This window comes from Sparus aurata, chromosome 8 (genome assembly GCF_900880675.1).
Source record: "Sparus aurata chromosome 8, fSpaAur1.1, whole genome shotgun sequence".
Taxonomy (NCBI): domain Eukaryota; kingdom Metazoa; phylum Chordata; class Actinopteri; order Spariformes; family Sparidae; genus Sparus; species Sparus aurata.
The window spans coordinates 12,664,181-12,678,141 of record NC_044194.1 but is presented as its reverse complement, the minus strand read 5'-3'; the positions used below and the strand labels follow the sequence as shown (position 1 = coordinate 12,678,141).

At 39.2% G+C, this 13,961-nt stretch overlaps 1 protein-coding gene across 2 annotated transcripts; it reads left to right on the top strand.

The window, feature by feature from the left end:
• Nucleotides 1-40: 40 nt before the first annotated feature.
• ppcdc (phosphopantothenoylcysteine decarboxylase) lies at nt 41-6,545 on the top strand. Of its 2 annotated transcripts, XM_030424918.1 has the most exons (5): nt 41-280; nt 1,407-1,502; nt 1,938-2,066; nt 2,169-2,337; nt 5,716-6,545. In XM_030424918.1, exons 1-5 carry the CDS (start codon nt 137-139, stop codon nt 5,817-5,819), a joined length of 642 nt encoding a protein of 213 aa, XP_030280778.1. In that variant the 5' UTR covers nt 41-136; the 3' UTR covers nt 5,820-6,545. The 2 variants fall into 2 exon arrangements, with proteins under 2 accessions (XP_030280778.1, XP_030280779.1); XM_030424919.1 differs by lacking the exon at nt 1,407-1,502 and having other exon boundaries at nt 43-280.
• Nucleotides 6,546-13,961: the final 7,416 nt, after the last annotated feature.

The window sequence follows — 13,961 nt, the reverse complement described above, 5'->3', positions numbered from 1 at the left end:
TAGTGACGTGCCCGCGCACGTTGGCTATACTCTGCTCCGATTGGCTGGCGGCTAATATTTACGGAAGTAGTTAACCGGAGGTTTTCTTCAGGAGCACCGCGGCTCCTTGTCAAAGTCTTCTTGGTGATATGCGAATATGCAGTTGAACGACCATGTTTCTTGTCTCAAGTCTGATTTGTTGAAGTCCAGCGGGACATTTCGTGTTCTTGTTGCCGTGACTGGAAGCGTTGCAGCCTTGAAACTGCCTCTTTTGGTATCCCAGCTGCTTCAGCTCCCTGGGGTGAGCTGCATCTTACTTTTATTTATCTTTCTTTCTTCAAAACCCGCTTTCAATCACTATTTCTACTAATACTACTTTAACTTCTGTTTATTTATTCTAATTATACCCCAAATATATGCCCCTACACATAGTATTGCTTTACTACCTGGCAGAGCGCATATAACCTCACCTTAACCGCAAGATGGAGATGTAGCAGCTGTTAGGCACCTGTGTAGAAACCACAGCAACAGCAAGACAAGTTTTTTCATATAACATCATTCAGACACAAGGCAGTTCAAAGTGCTGTGTAGAGACATGGAAACATTATGAACATGTTAAAGTTGCATTTAAAAGGCAATGAAAACAAAAAGCAAAAGTAAATATTCAGATAAAGATACATTTAAAAGGAAACGGAAAACAAAAACATGCAACTAAAGTTTCTGAATAAAATATTAATCTGTTTTATTGGAGAGCCACAGTAAACGGTAATGATTTAAGCCCTGATTTAAATGAGCTGACAGTATTAGCAGACCACAGATATTCACATACATATTAAAGCAACACGGCAGAATAATCTTTTTATTCAGGTAACATTATAATACTCTTGTTTTACTTTGAGATGCAGTTATTTTCAGTGTAGGAGCAGAACAATGGTTCCAGTCTACTCAGCAGATAGAGAATCTAAAAAGAGAAGTGAAAAATAAAGACAGCCTTTTGACCAGTTTGAGGAGTATTTAGAACTGTAACTTTAACTACCCTAGTATTTGCAAGGCTCATCTAAAATGTGGTAATTGTACAAATCAGTGAATGTATTTGAGTATGATATAGAGATATAATGTAATGACTATGAATGTATATCATGAAAATTACTGTTGAGATGCAGTTTATATGACAATGAGAGAGAGGTCCAGAGACATGCAGAGGTCCTGACAAATGCTGTCAAAACTACATGCCATGTAAATGGCCTAGAACGTCTCTGGCTAAACTGACGAAACTAGATCCCCAAAACTGGTCTCTCATTCAAGACCAATTACTTGACATTTCAAGGTGTCTCTTCTTAGTCATCCACTTCTCCAGTACTATAGCAACACTAAAATTGGCTTTAAAACAATAGTTTTACTGTCACTGTCTTGTTTTTCCGCTTTAGGTGGATGTAAGAGTGGTCACGACAGAGCATGCCAAGCACTTCTACGAACCTGCAGAAGTTTCAGTTAAGATCTACAGTGACAAGGATGAGTGGGAGGTAACAATGAACTTCAAAGATGGCTTATTTTAGCCATTAGAGAGTTAGTGAGTTTCTCAAATTTGGCCAGTGATAAAGTGACTGGATTTTGGAAGATTTCTGAAATCTATATTTTTAATAACAGCTGTATTTTCAAGATAACAAGTAAAATGGCTATTGCAAAGTTTTCATGCAGTCATTTTGAATCTCATCGCATGCTTGCTAAAGTAAAATATAAAAGATCACAAAATCACCCTAAGTGAATCAAAGTGTGGCATAAGTTAGCAAGAAGTTACTTGTCAGCTATCCAGTTGCTGAGTTCATCAGAAATTTTAGACACAAAAACATGGTCACAGGCAAGAAAAAGATTGAGAAACTGTTTCTAAAGTAGTACCCAGAAATAAAGTGAGGAAGTATCTCATTAGTTGCTTGACAAACAGTATGTCTCTGTTCTAGCTGTGGACTGAGAGATCAGACCCTGTGCTACACATTGAGCTAAGGCGCTGGGCAGATCTACTTGTCATTGCTCCTCTTGATGCCAACACTCTTGGGAAGATTGCTAATGGCATTTGTGACAATCTGCTGGTGAGAACATGGAATCACTACAAAATGTTAGAGAAAATAATAATTCATTACACAATTTTGCTGTCGAAAATGATAAAACTAATTAATCTCTGTCATTGGCAGACATGTGTGGTGAGAGCATGGGATACCAGTCGTCCTCTTCTCTTCTGCCCTGCAATGAATACAGCTATGTGGCATCATCCCATTACTGCCCAGCAGGTATCCAGGCTGATGGAGTTTGGATATGTGGAAATTCCCTGCATTGCTAAGAAGCTAGTGTGTGGGGATGAAGGTATGAAATATCTACCAATATTTACCTTCATCTTATAAAAACCTCAAAATGCAGGACCCTGTTGTTGTAGCCAAAACAACAGAAATACATTGGAATGTAATAATTCTAGCATGAAGAACTACCATTATATAGATTCTAACTGCATTACAGGCTTTTTATCTTTAAGGGGCATTGTATTGTTATGGAGAAGAATTTCAACTAAGAATTTAAGTATTTAGAATATTAACAAAATACAATTTTTTTCCATAACTGAGTAAACAAAGGTCCCCAGAACACTATTTGAAGCTAGAAAACGTGGCAGAGTCCAGAGTGTTGTCCTTTAAAGTCGGTTTGTTTATTGAGCTTCTTTAGACATAAATGAAAAACTAATTCTTAAATAAAAGGGCATATAATCCATCTTCAAGGACAGTGATTGTAAAATAAGCTTAGTGAGTTCAATACAAGACATAACAGATGCAGACAAGATGAAGGCGAATTGTGCTTAACATGAGTTGACAAGTAGTGTAGTAGTAGTTTCTTTGCCTTCCTCAAAAGTATCCATCTATATAAGTTGACCGTTGCCCTTGTTTTAAAAACAATTTAACACTAGCTGAAAACTGTCCTCCCCCACTGCTTTAACTTCACACATTTCTGTAGAAATGAAGAAGTACACTTCAAGATATGCTAGCACACTATTAGGTGTGGTTAGAGAAACAACAGAGCACGCTCTTGACCACATTTTGGTGGTTTGAGCCTACGAGACTAAAATTGGAGGGAGAACCTGGGGCAGGCCAAGGGCCGTTTGGCAGGATTATATCTGCCTTCTGAGTCGGGGACAACTCGGGGTCCCCAGGAAAGGCAGAGAGCCAGGCAGAAGGATGTCTGGGCCCTTGCCAGGTCTGTTGCCTCCTAGGCATGTATAAGTAGCAGAAAATGGGTGGTATCATCGTGTAGAGACTAGACAGTGTACAACAGATGACCCAAGTGAGCTATACATAAGAATACTGAAAGAACTGAACTGAATAAGCCTTCCCATGTCCTGTTTGTGGTAAGGGCCAGAATGACTCATATGTTTCCTCCCAGGATTAATGTTGAGGAGAGCAGTGCACAGTTGAGATAGTCACTATCAGAGTGTTAACAGGGAAAAGCCAAACAGCCAAACAATAAAACAGCTGATGTCATTAAGTTCCCTCATATGATACCAGCAGAGCTGATTTGGGATTAGAGCTATTGACTTAAAAAATACCCAACAGAGCAACAGGTGACATCACCCGAGGTTGTCAAAGAGCCAGAATGAAGCTCAAAGGGGTAGTACTGGCTAGCGTCATCTTGGCAGTGCCTGTGTAGAATAATATGACCACATGATCATAGTAAGTAGTTAGTGATTGATGATATATATTGATAATATTCAGTGTGATGTTAAACAGAATGATCAAGTATGAAGGATGCTTGATGCTTGAAATGTGTATTACTCCGCACCAATTGATTGAATGAGCACCTATCAGATTGTAAAACTGTATGAGGAACTTGTGAGAGTGAAATGTATCCAAGAGATTCAAGAAGAGAATCATGTGACCTAATACAATACTTCATACTTAAATGTATATATTTACTTTAGTTCATATAGCACTTGTATTATTTTTTTTTTAAAATGCAGTCGGATAAATAGCCGAACCTGATGGGATATATTGAGAGAGAAACTCGGGGCCAACGGAAAGAATGTGGTCAGGTCACTATACACCAATAGAGTATTTTGGGGGCCTTCCAAAAACCAAGGACTAAATTCTCCAAAGAGGCCTATGGGTGTATTTTGAAACCACATCTCAGTTAGGACCATATATCCAAGAGCAACCTAAGGAATATATAATGGGGTATGGTATAGCTGAGGCTCCAAAAATATAAAAGGAGACTGAGCGCATACATGAAAACAGCCATGTCAGCAAAAGCGATAAACAAGAAGAGCTATGATTGGTTAAGGACCTTGCGGGCCACGCCCCATCTTGGTGTATAAAAGGAAGAGCTCTCTGTATACAATTTTGGTCATTCTCATAGACACTGTCTGTGTATGATCACAAGCTTTTGTCTGCCAGCATATAAAACTCTACTGCACTCAGCCCTGAAGATTCCTGTCTGATTCTTATTGATTTTTGAACATCTGAAAAACCTTTCAAACAACCAAAGAATGAGAGGTCCTTACACGACACCTGACTCTGTCTAACTCCCGGCTAATCAATAATGGTCACAGAAGTAGAGGGTGCGTGAAGCTGAAAATGGAGTGAGCCGAATTAGCCCACCTAGCTACCTAAGGCTAACAAGCTATCTGTGTTCACTCATACAGAGAAGTACATTTCTGCTGAGTTTGTCTGAGATCAATCGTGGGATCATTTGTGCTTATTAAAGTTAATCGAGTGAACTTGCCAATGGTTTATTACCCAAAGGCTGTGTCTGTCATTGTGTTCAATTTTGTAAAGCACATTTCCGCTCCATTCAGCAGTCAAATAAGAAAGAATTGCAGTACATTACAGTGGATTTCGAATCTCTGTGACTCCTTTCTGCAGACAGGTTGAGAAGCGAGAGTGACGATAAATCCACATTTTTATCCCAAAAGTTTAAAAAACAAACTCTGTGCTCTCCTTGGCTCCGGGTGTGTATTCTTCTGGAAGCTTCAGGATCTCCCCACAACGGTCTCCTCTGGAACTTACCAGCTCCAGCAGCTATGACCATTTGGGGAACTGCAGTTTTTGGTACTTCCGCCTTGGCATAATTTTTTTGGCCCTGAGGGTTGCCGTTTGGTTTGAACTTTGGTTGGAATGCAGAAAATCATCTGTAGTCTGAATCTGTCTTTCTGGTTCTTAGCATGCTGGGCTGTCTGCACGGTTATTGATTTCTGAGACTGGCTCCAGTATGGGTCCTGGTACAGGGATGTAGAGATGGTCATATACAAATAGCCCAGTATATTTCTGATCAGCAATTCACTCTTGGGATAGTCCGACTAGAAGACAATTTGTGCTCTGTCGCCTCCATACAAAGATGTTACCTGTAGTTATAATGTTGGACCTTCAACTTAATACACTTTGGCATTAGTTGAATTTTTAGATGCCTTGATATATCTGCCCAAACTTATTATCTTATGATTGTTTAAACTACTTAACATTTTAGTTATGCAATAAAAACATTTATTCCAAAGAGTATCAGCCCAAAGAATGTGTCTCGACAGTTAGGGCCAAGGAACAAGGGGTAGGTCAGGGGGCTTTTTTCCAGATGACATCCATGAAATGGATATGATTGTTTCATCCAAGACTGAAAGCATTTTTAAAGTGCGTTTGTTAGTATGGATACTGGGCAGAAGTGCATTAGTAGATTATTTTTGTAACTTTGCTGTATTTTGCTTTGTTGCAGGTAAAGGGGCCATGGCAGAGGTGTCGACTATTGTCAGTGTCGTCCAGCAGTATCTTCAGAAACAAGATGAGTCATCTCAGACAGCATGCACATCAACATCATAGTGTAGATGCCTCTGGTGCCAAAGACAGATAGAAAACAACATGTTGACTTGTCCTCATAATTAGTTTGTGTCACAACCCTTGAGCCTTGACACATCCATAATAAACTGGGTCGCTTTTAACGTTTATATCTGATAACTCTTCTTGCTGGTATTGTGTGGATGTGTACAGAATGTCATTGCTTGGCATCAGACATAGTCTTCTGCAAGTTTTGGTGCACGTGTTGGGCAGGGCAAAATGCACCTTTACCCCTTTTATTGAAATATGGACTCATTGCTCTAGATTGTATTTATGGAGTAAATGCCATGACACATTCTTTGTATGCTTGCTTTACTTGGCTAATAAAACAGATTCTGATGGTATTTGGTGGCCTAATGTAATTCATAGCATAACTTGACCCAAGTGCAGCCTCTGCAGCCTAACCAGCAGAATAACCAGCAGCGATTGGGGCTAAATAGCACTTACTGCTTGTTCTATATGTAGATGTATATGTATGTATGTATGTATATATGTATCATCTATTCATCATGAAATCATACTGACATGATTGATGGCTTGTTGGAAAGAGAATACCAATCAGCTGACCAATCTGCCATGAGGTATAAACCGCAAAATCCCACTGAAATGACTGACAGTATATTTTTGTTGCTTACAAAAGCAGCATTTCATAAGTGGCATGTCACTGAGCTTATGTGGATACTTTGAAAAAATACAGTTCATGCACTGACATTCTTCTGTCTAGACCTGTTTTCTTAACCTCTGCCACCTGTGGTTGAATGGACAAACGTTTTGATTATTTATGGGCTTTAAAAAAAAAAAAAAAAGTGAAAAAAAAATAGCGAATCTTCTGAAAGTCAAATACGGTACTTCCTCAAAAGAAGGTGTTGGTAACTCCTAGGCTGTCAGCACTGACACACTTAAATTGCTACTGAATGCGTCACAACAGAATTTGTGAAATACCGTTGATGTCAAAGGTACATGGTGAAAAGAAACTCGGGTCAAAAACACAGTTTGCTAGTTAAAGTTCAGCTGTTTGTGAGTGTTTGATTTTTGTTTTCTTAATCACAAAATTCTTTGCAGTATCATGGGAAAAAATGTGGCACTGCATTAGATTTTGAGTTTAGGTTTCATCAGAAATAAGTGACAAACTTTGGTGAATTTCAACCATTACGTAATTTGGTGAGAAAACAAATGAGCAGGGTGTCACTTAAAACAGTGGAGGCGTATTGCAGCATACTGGTCATTATCCGGGAAAGTCATGAACAACATTTTCTCTTTTGAGTCTGTCGCTATCATGGTTCCTGTGGGTTTAATTATGTGACACAAAGCGTTGGAAACTCTTTTCCCACAAGGAATTTTGACAGACTGGCTTGACTGCAAGACACAGAACATGAACCTGTCAGCTGACGGATGGATGTCCCAGACGCCATGACTATTGGTTACTAGTAGTGTCTTTAAAACATACACAAACACACTTGTTTTATTTGTGCCCACAATATTTATGTCTGTCGTTGTGGCTTAAATGATGTACAGAAGAGAGGTAAATGTCATTTTAAAAAGCACTGTCGTGGCAACTGTAAATCAGTCACTTGTCTAGTGCAGATGAGAATTGGTCAAACACCAAGCTCCGACACTGTGTTTCTTCTAGATGTTCTTTATTGCTTGCAAGCAAGAGTCACACACCAACAGAGCATTGACGTTAACTTACGAAAGGCACTCTTTCCTCAGCCTTTATGATAATTAGGAACAATGGGCCTCATTCACCAATATCTTCTTAAGAATCTTCTTAGATTCTTTCTTAATTTGTTCTTCAGAGGTTCCTTAAGAAAACCCTACGTCAGATTCACCAACTTGTTCGTAAGCCTCAGAATTGTTCGCAGCTGTGTTCTTACATTGATGCCATTGTTTTGCGGGCCTTGGATGGAGAAATGCCACGTATAAATAGGGTGGGGGGGTTACTAATTGATGGCATGTTTCCAATTTACTTGATTTATCTTAAATCATTGGCACATTTAATTTATTTTAGAATTTAAATTCTTTGTAAATTACCAAAAATATGAAATAAATAAATAAATGAATAAATATGACAGAATTATCACTGTAATATTGCATATTATTGAACTACACAAGAGAAGAAAACTCAACCATGCCAACATTTCGGCACTGAAATGTGCATAAGAGTACTCCTGAGTGTTAGTGAGATAAGAAAAAATTTATGAATGTCACAATCTTCGTAAAATCTTCGTAAGTGGGACTTAAGAACAAATTTCATGAATGAGGCCCAATATCTTCAATTGTAACAGCCACAAGAATACATATGATCTCCCTCAAAACGCATCTCCCCCTCCATCTCATGATACACTTGTGTGTCACATGTGAACCCAAGGTCTAAACTCTTAAACACAGATAAGCCCTCACCAAACTCCTTCCGGATGAACCCCTTACCTAAGTTCCTTTGTGTTAGTTTTCCCGGTACATTAACCCATGAATACACAAATACATCCATTCACAGTCTGCAACCACATAAGTAACACAAGCACACCAACAATAAGATTTAACTTTACCTTAAATAATAACGTGTATCTATCTATCTATCTATCTGTCTATCATATGTAAGCATAATATATTAAAATAAGAAGGGACACTTGAGAATTTCTCTCACAGCACTAAAAGTAAGAGGTGATGAAATACGTGGATCAGAGAATACACACAGTGTTAGACATGTTTATCTTTGTGAAAACCCTCCATCTCCTAACAGAGTGGAATGTCCCAGTCTGGATTGTGTCAAGAAGAGACGAATGTCAAAGCAGACAATGGCTTGTTTATGTTAGTGAGTGGAAACAGACACTAACAACTGTCTTATTTGGACTGAACTGGAAGTAGCTGAACCATGTAGGTGGTAATCTTGGAGTTACATCTCGTGTGGATGAGTAGTGCGCCACAACCCTGTAGACTACCTGCCTCATAAGAAGACAAGATATAAACACTCATAAGAGATATGAAAAAAAAAACCAGACAGGTAAGGAAAAGTGGGTCAAAACAGTTGCGAAACAGATTCAGATTTCCTTCTTACGGTCAAACATTTAATTGTTTTACAGCACTCTTGGAAAAACACAAGTCATCCGGGTCACATGCTTCACCTGTGAATCATTAATTGCAATTTTTTTTAATCATCAAACCATTAACATGCACTTATTTCCGAAGAATTACATTTTCTCTTCCCTGGGAGAGTGATCCCTCTTTTATAGTCAACATGTAGACATCTGTGCTGCTTTTGTTTGTTTTACTTTCTACGCACTACAGATAATTATGTTTTATCTTGGTTTATCTATGTTCCCACCAAATCCAAGGGAGGCGGGAGGGGGGTGGGGGGGACATTTGGTTTGCAAATAACCAGGGGCATTGATAATGTCGGGCTGTCGAGTTTGCAGCACATGTAGCCCTGTGAATGGCTGTAAATAAAACACATCTTTCCCTGAGCCATAACTTGTCCTGCTGCTATTGGCTGCCGTGCCGTGTGATTCTGTTAACGATACCAGAGCAACGTTACATCAGCCACGCCGGCAAGGGGAGTGTCATTGGGGCCTTGACAGCTCTGCTGAGGAGTGTGCAGCCTGCAGGTGCGCCTAATGGGAATAAACAGAATGTTCTCACAGCTAGGGACAAATCATCACAACTCCAGATAGGCTGCAGTCAGGTGCAGTGTGACACAATCAACTTGACGATTTCAAGACTAAACATGAAATGTCAAGAAGTGTACAGTCTTCTGAAAATATTATTACACCCTCACCTCATTCAAAGCCTTTTTATTTTGAGATGTGAAAAATATGCAGGATAAAACTGTGAATCCAAAATATTATGAATGCAGAGGCTGCATTATGGGGGGGAATCATACTACCATTGTTTTGACAGATATTATGATTGCTCTGTGATTCACAATTTGTGGAATTGATCAGTTTTGAGTCACAATTTTAATTTTCACTGAAAGACCTATTAAAATCATGACTGTCTGCTCCAAACACCTTCTTAAATCTGGAGATCAAGATTTGCAAGCCAGGGCATCTATTCCGCACCACAGTCTAAAATTTCAATTAATTATGCAGTCCTAATAAATATTGTTGTATGAGAAGGCTAATGTAACTAAACATAAAAATGAAAGTCATTGTGTCCGACCACATTCGCCTCGCCAATTGAGAAACTGGTTTTGCCTCTGTTGCTCACTCAACTGTAACTAACTGTTTTCATGTTGATGGAGGTTCTCAGTCATCCAGATCATGGTAATCCTAAATGATGTAGTGTAGACATCTTGACTTGTTTCAGTTTCTTGAAGATGTTTCACCTCTCATCCAAGAGGCTTCTTCAGTTCTAACTAACTGGAGGGGAGTTGCAGGCTTTTAAACCCTGTGTGGGAGTGCACTTATAAAGTCGTTAAGGAAACGTGTGGGCCCTGAGTTTCAGAATTGTAAGGGCCACTTGTTACTCATTGACCCGACCGGCCTTCATGAGGGTTGCCAGGGCTAGGTGAGCACAGGTGTGAATGGTTGTTAAACAGTCTGGGGAGAGAACTCAGAATTGCATTATAGGTGGGTGATAAGTAGTTTCGTAGGCCACCTCCTCTGTTCAAAGACGGCTGTTCCAGTTTGACGTAGATGGATTATTTTAGTCCATCTATCTTCTCTGGCCGAGATGTTTACATCGTTGTCCTCAAAGGAATGATTTTACTCCTTTAGATTTAGGTGGGCAACAGAGTCCGCATGTTGTTATCCTAATTCCACTTCCAAACCAAGCCGCTCTTCAGATTTTTTGATATCCATCACTACTTCCTACTCGCTTCCCTTCAGATATGGATAACCTTGTTTAATGAGGTGGTCTTATTGAGTTCAAGAGACCCAAGAACTAGTCAAACGTTTTTGTTTCTTTTTTCTCTCATTTAATATTTTGTTGTTTTCAACAGGAAGAGTTGTTATTCTGTTCCTTTACCCCCCCCGGACCTTGTGACAACAACACAGCATACAAGAATCAGCTCACTGACACAATCGATTTACTAAAATCAATAGCAGGAGGCAAAAGAAACACAAAATAGTAAAGCTTAAGAATTGTTCAGCCGGAGCGAAAGAATCTGGTTTGAGGGTCATTCCATTCAAAGGTGCGTTGTTAACTTCCTTAAGTTCAAGTAATTATTTGAGTTTACCTCAGGCTACTTACAAGGTTTGAACTGAGGTAGTTTGGAGGATTCAACAGTGGAAATGTAACTGAAACTAAACAGATATATTACTGAGCATGCAGCCACAACTTTTGATCAAGTGTTCAGTGCATTTATTTGAACACGACCCCAATTTAATACAAAAGGCTACTGCATTTGTTAGAGTGAATGTGAGACAGTATTCACTATTTGTTTTCTATAAAGAATCTGAATATATGCAGAAACAGCATCATATCATGTCACTACACTCGAGTGTGCTGTATGTTAACTTGCTGTATGTTAAATTACATTTTAGCTTTTATTTAAACCATGAAATGTATATCAGTGGATCTGTGAGGTACATAAAAAAGATAAAGAAGAGTGAATAAGAATCGAATTACATGAACACACATTGACGTGAACGGCGAGGGATAAAAAGAAAAAACTGTCCACCATCCACATCACACAATGCAAATCACTAACCCTATAGAGATGGTAAAGCAAATATGCATTACACCAATAGGACATCTTATTCTCTGTGTCAATATGTGCAGGTGCAACTGGGTCATGTGTCTGTCTCTAGGCTCAACGTGTAGTGTCAGGCCTCAGGGAATGTTCAACTGTGTTTCATCAGAAACTACATCCTGAGAGATCACCTGCTCTGCTCCCTGTGTCACCACAACTTACCTGATTGAGTCTCAGACGTTTAAGAGTGGTAAACACCTCATTAATTCACCCAGGACTGTTGTATATATTATATGGACGTATTGTGCGGCACGTTACAATCAAAAGCCATTTCAAATCCGTGCTTGTGCCATTAAAGAAATATAAGTAATTTATGGTGAAATAGCTAATAAAAGTCCTGCGAGAGTATTTTTTAGTAACCACTGCTTGTGAAAAAGGTCAATCAACATGAAACAAAATAAATTGGCAAACTGTTGCTTTATTTGTTTGCTTTAACATGACTCCTGTAACTCCCTCATTCTATCCAGGATATGAACCCTTTAACTGAAAATATGACCCCGCAGTTATAGCCCCAGGGGAAGACAAACCTGTCTTAGAGATGGTTTGTTTACCCAAAAAAGAAAAAAAAAAGTTAAAAATGATCTGCTTTGCATCATTAAGTTTTTAAACTGAAGTCTCACACGGAGAAATAACCATGAAATCCCCCTCTGCTACTGATTTTCCGGTAGATGTTTTTCAAAGTATCAGGAAGTAAGACACAGCAGGTCTCTTTCAAAGAAAAGGAAATCAGATAGTCTCTTCATTCTGTATAATCACTGACTAATGAGCAGAAACATTGCCACATAGAGAATTTTGAGAACTTCAGACCCTTTTTTTATGTAAATTCTCTGTTAATGTGTATTTGCCTTACTAATTTAGAAAGCAGTACAATATGTATGCATATGTCTTTAATGCATCACTTTTTCCTCTTATGTTTGAAGATTCGTGTTGCTGTACCCAAATGGCACACTGTTAGCCCCTTGATGCTTTATGTTGGTTAGCCTTAAGCTGTACTGCCATGGTAACTGGAAATGGGGGAGATGTAAAAACGCTCCGCGGGGAAAAGTCCCTGCCTCCTCTCCTCTGTCAAACCCCCTGATGAGTGTCTCTTTACCTGCGAGGCCACGGGGATTGATGGAAGCCACCAACTTGTCTAGACTCAATTGTGGTGGTCCCACAGGATACACAAATTAGACTCCGACTCACAGGTAACGAGGGACCGGTATGATGCAAGTGCAGCAAGAAGTGAACTCATCCAGAGGGGTAGATCAGGCAAGTGGAAGAATTTACCTTTATAATAACGTTGGATTGCTTGGATCTCACTACGATGATCTTTTTTTAAAGGGCCACTGTGTAGTTTTGGAGGAGAAATTCAAACACAGAATTTTAATATTGACAAAGTGAGAAAGTTTTATTTTTTCCATAACTGAATAAACAAGCTGTTCTCAGAGGAAAATAAGTTACTCAGAACATTAGTTGAAGCTGGAAAGACTTCAATGGCAGGGTCCGCCAAATATAAACAAAGTAAAACGTTATGAAATTGTGTTGTATTGTCCTTTAAGGTAGGTTTGTTTATTCAGTCATGAAAACAGAGAGTTTGTTTATTTAGTTTGTTTAGATATATAATATAAAGTCAGCCAATTGAGATCTTTCTCCTCTGATTAAAATGTTGTCCCCCCAAAAATACACAGTTCACCTTCAAAACTGCTAAAATGGCACTTTCCTATTTCTTGTGTACAACTCACGAATAAGAGACAGGAGGTAAAAACTCTGGCCGAGGGAATGGCTGACCTCATTTTAACTTTGGTCAACTGAAGTCAACCATTAACTGCATTAAGATGAGGTCAACACATTCTACGCCGGAGCCTTCCGTCACTGCAGCACTTTGTCTATACGAGTTATGCTCTTGTTTGTTGAAGTCAATACTTTCATCCTGAACACTTTTTGCTCTGTGGCTCATGAGAGGAGTCACCTTTCTGGGGAGGCTACATGCCACCCATGACTATCCTGACACAGCACCTTAACCTGTGCGTTCTTACACAGAGCCTCGCCATTCACCACTGCCACCAGAAAAATCATTAACTTTTTCTTTCCTGCTGTCATCATTACAGAGTTGTGGATTAAACGCAGGGAGACAGTTACACTACATTGTATGATTTGTTCGTCCTCCTCTCCTTTCAAATCCTCAACATTTTTTCCCCCCTCAACAGCCAAAGGGAAGCCTGTGTCCTTCACTTTGCAATAATAAGCAAAAGAAAAAAAAGAATAAGAAAATGGGTTTTACAGGAAGGTAATGTATTATTTGAGAGCCTCCTGAAAGGCTCTGATATTAGAAATTAGCAGAGCACACACACACACACACACATCTGTGTTATTAGCCTATGCATGAATAAAAACATGGCTGTGACTCATTTCAGCTGGTATTGAGCCAGTTGGATAATGGTCATTAGGTTACAGCC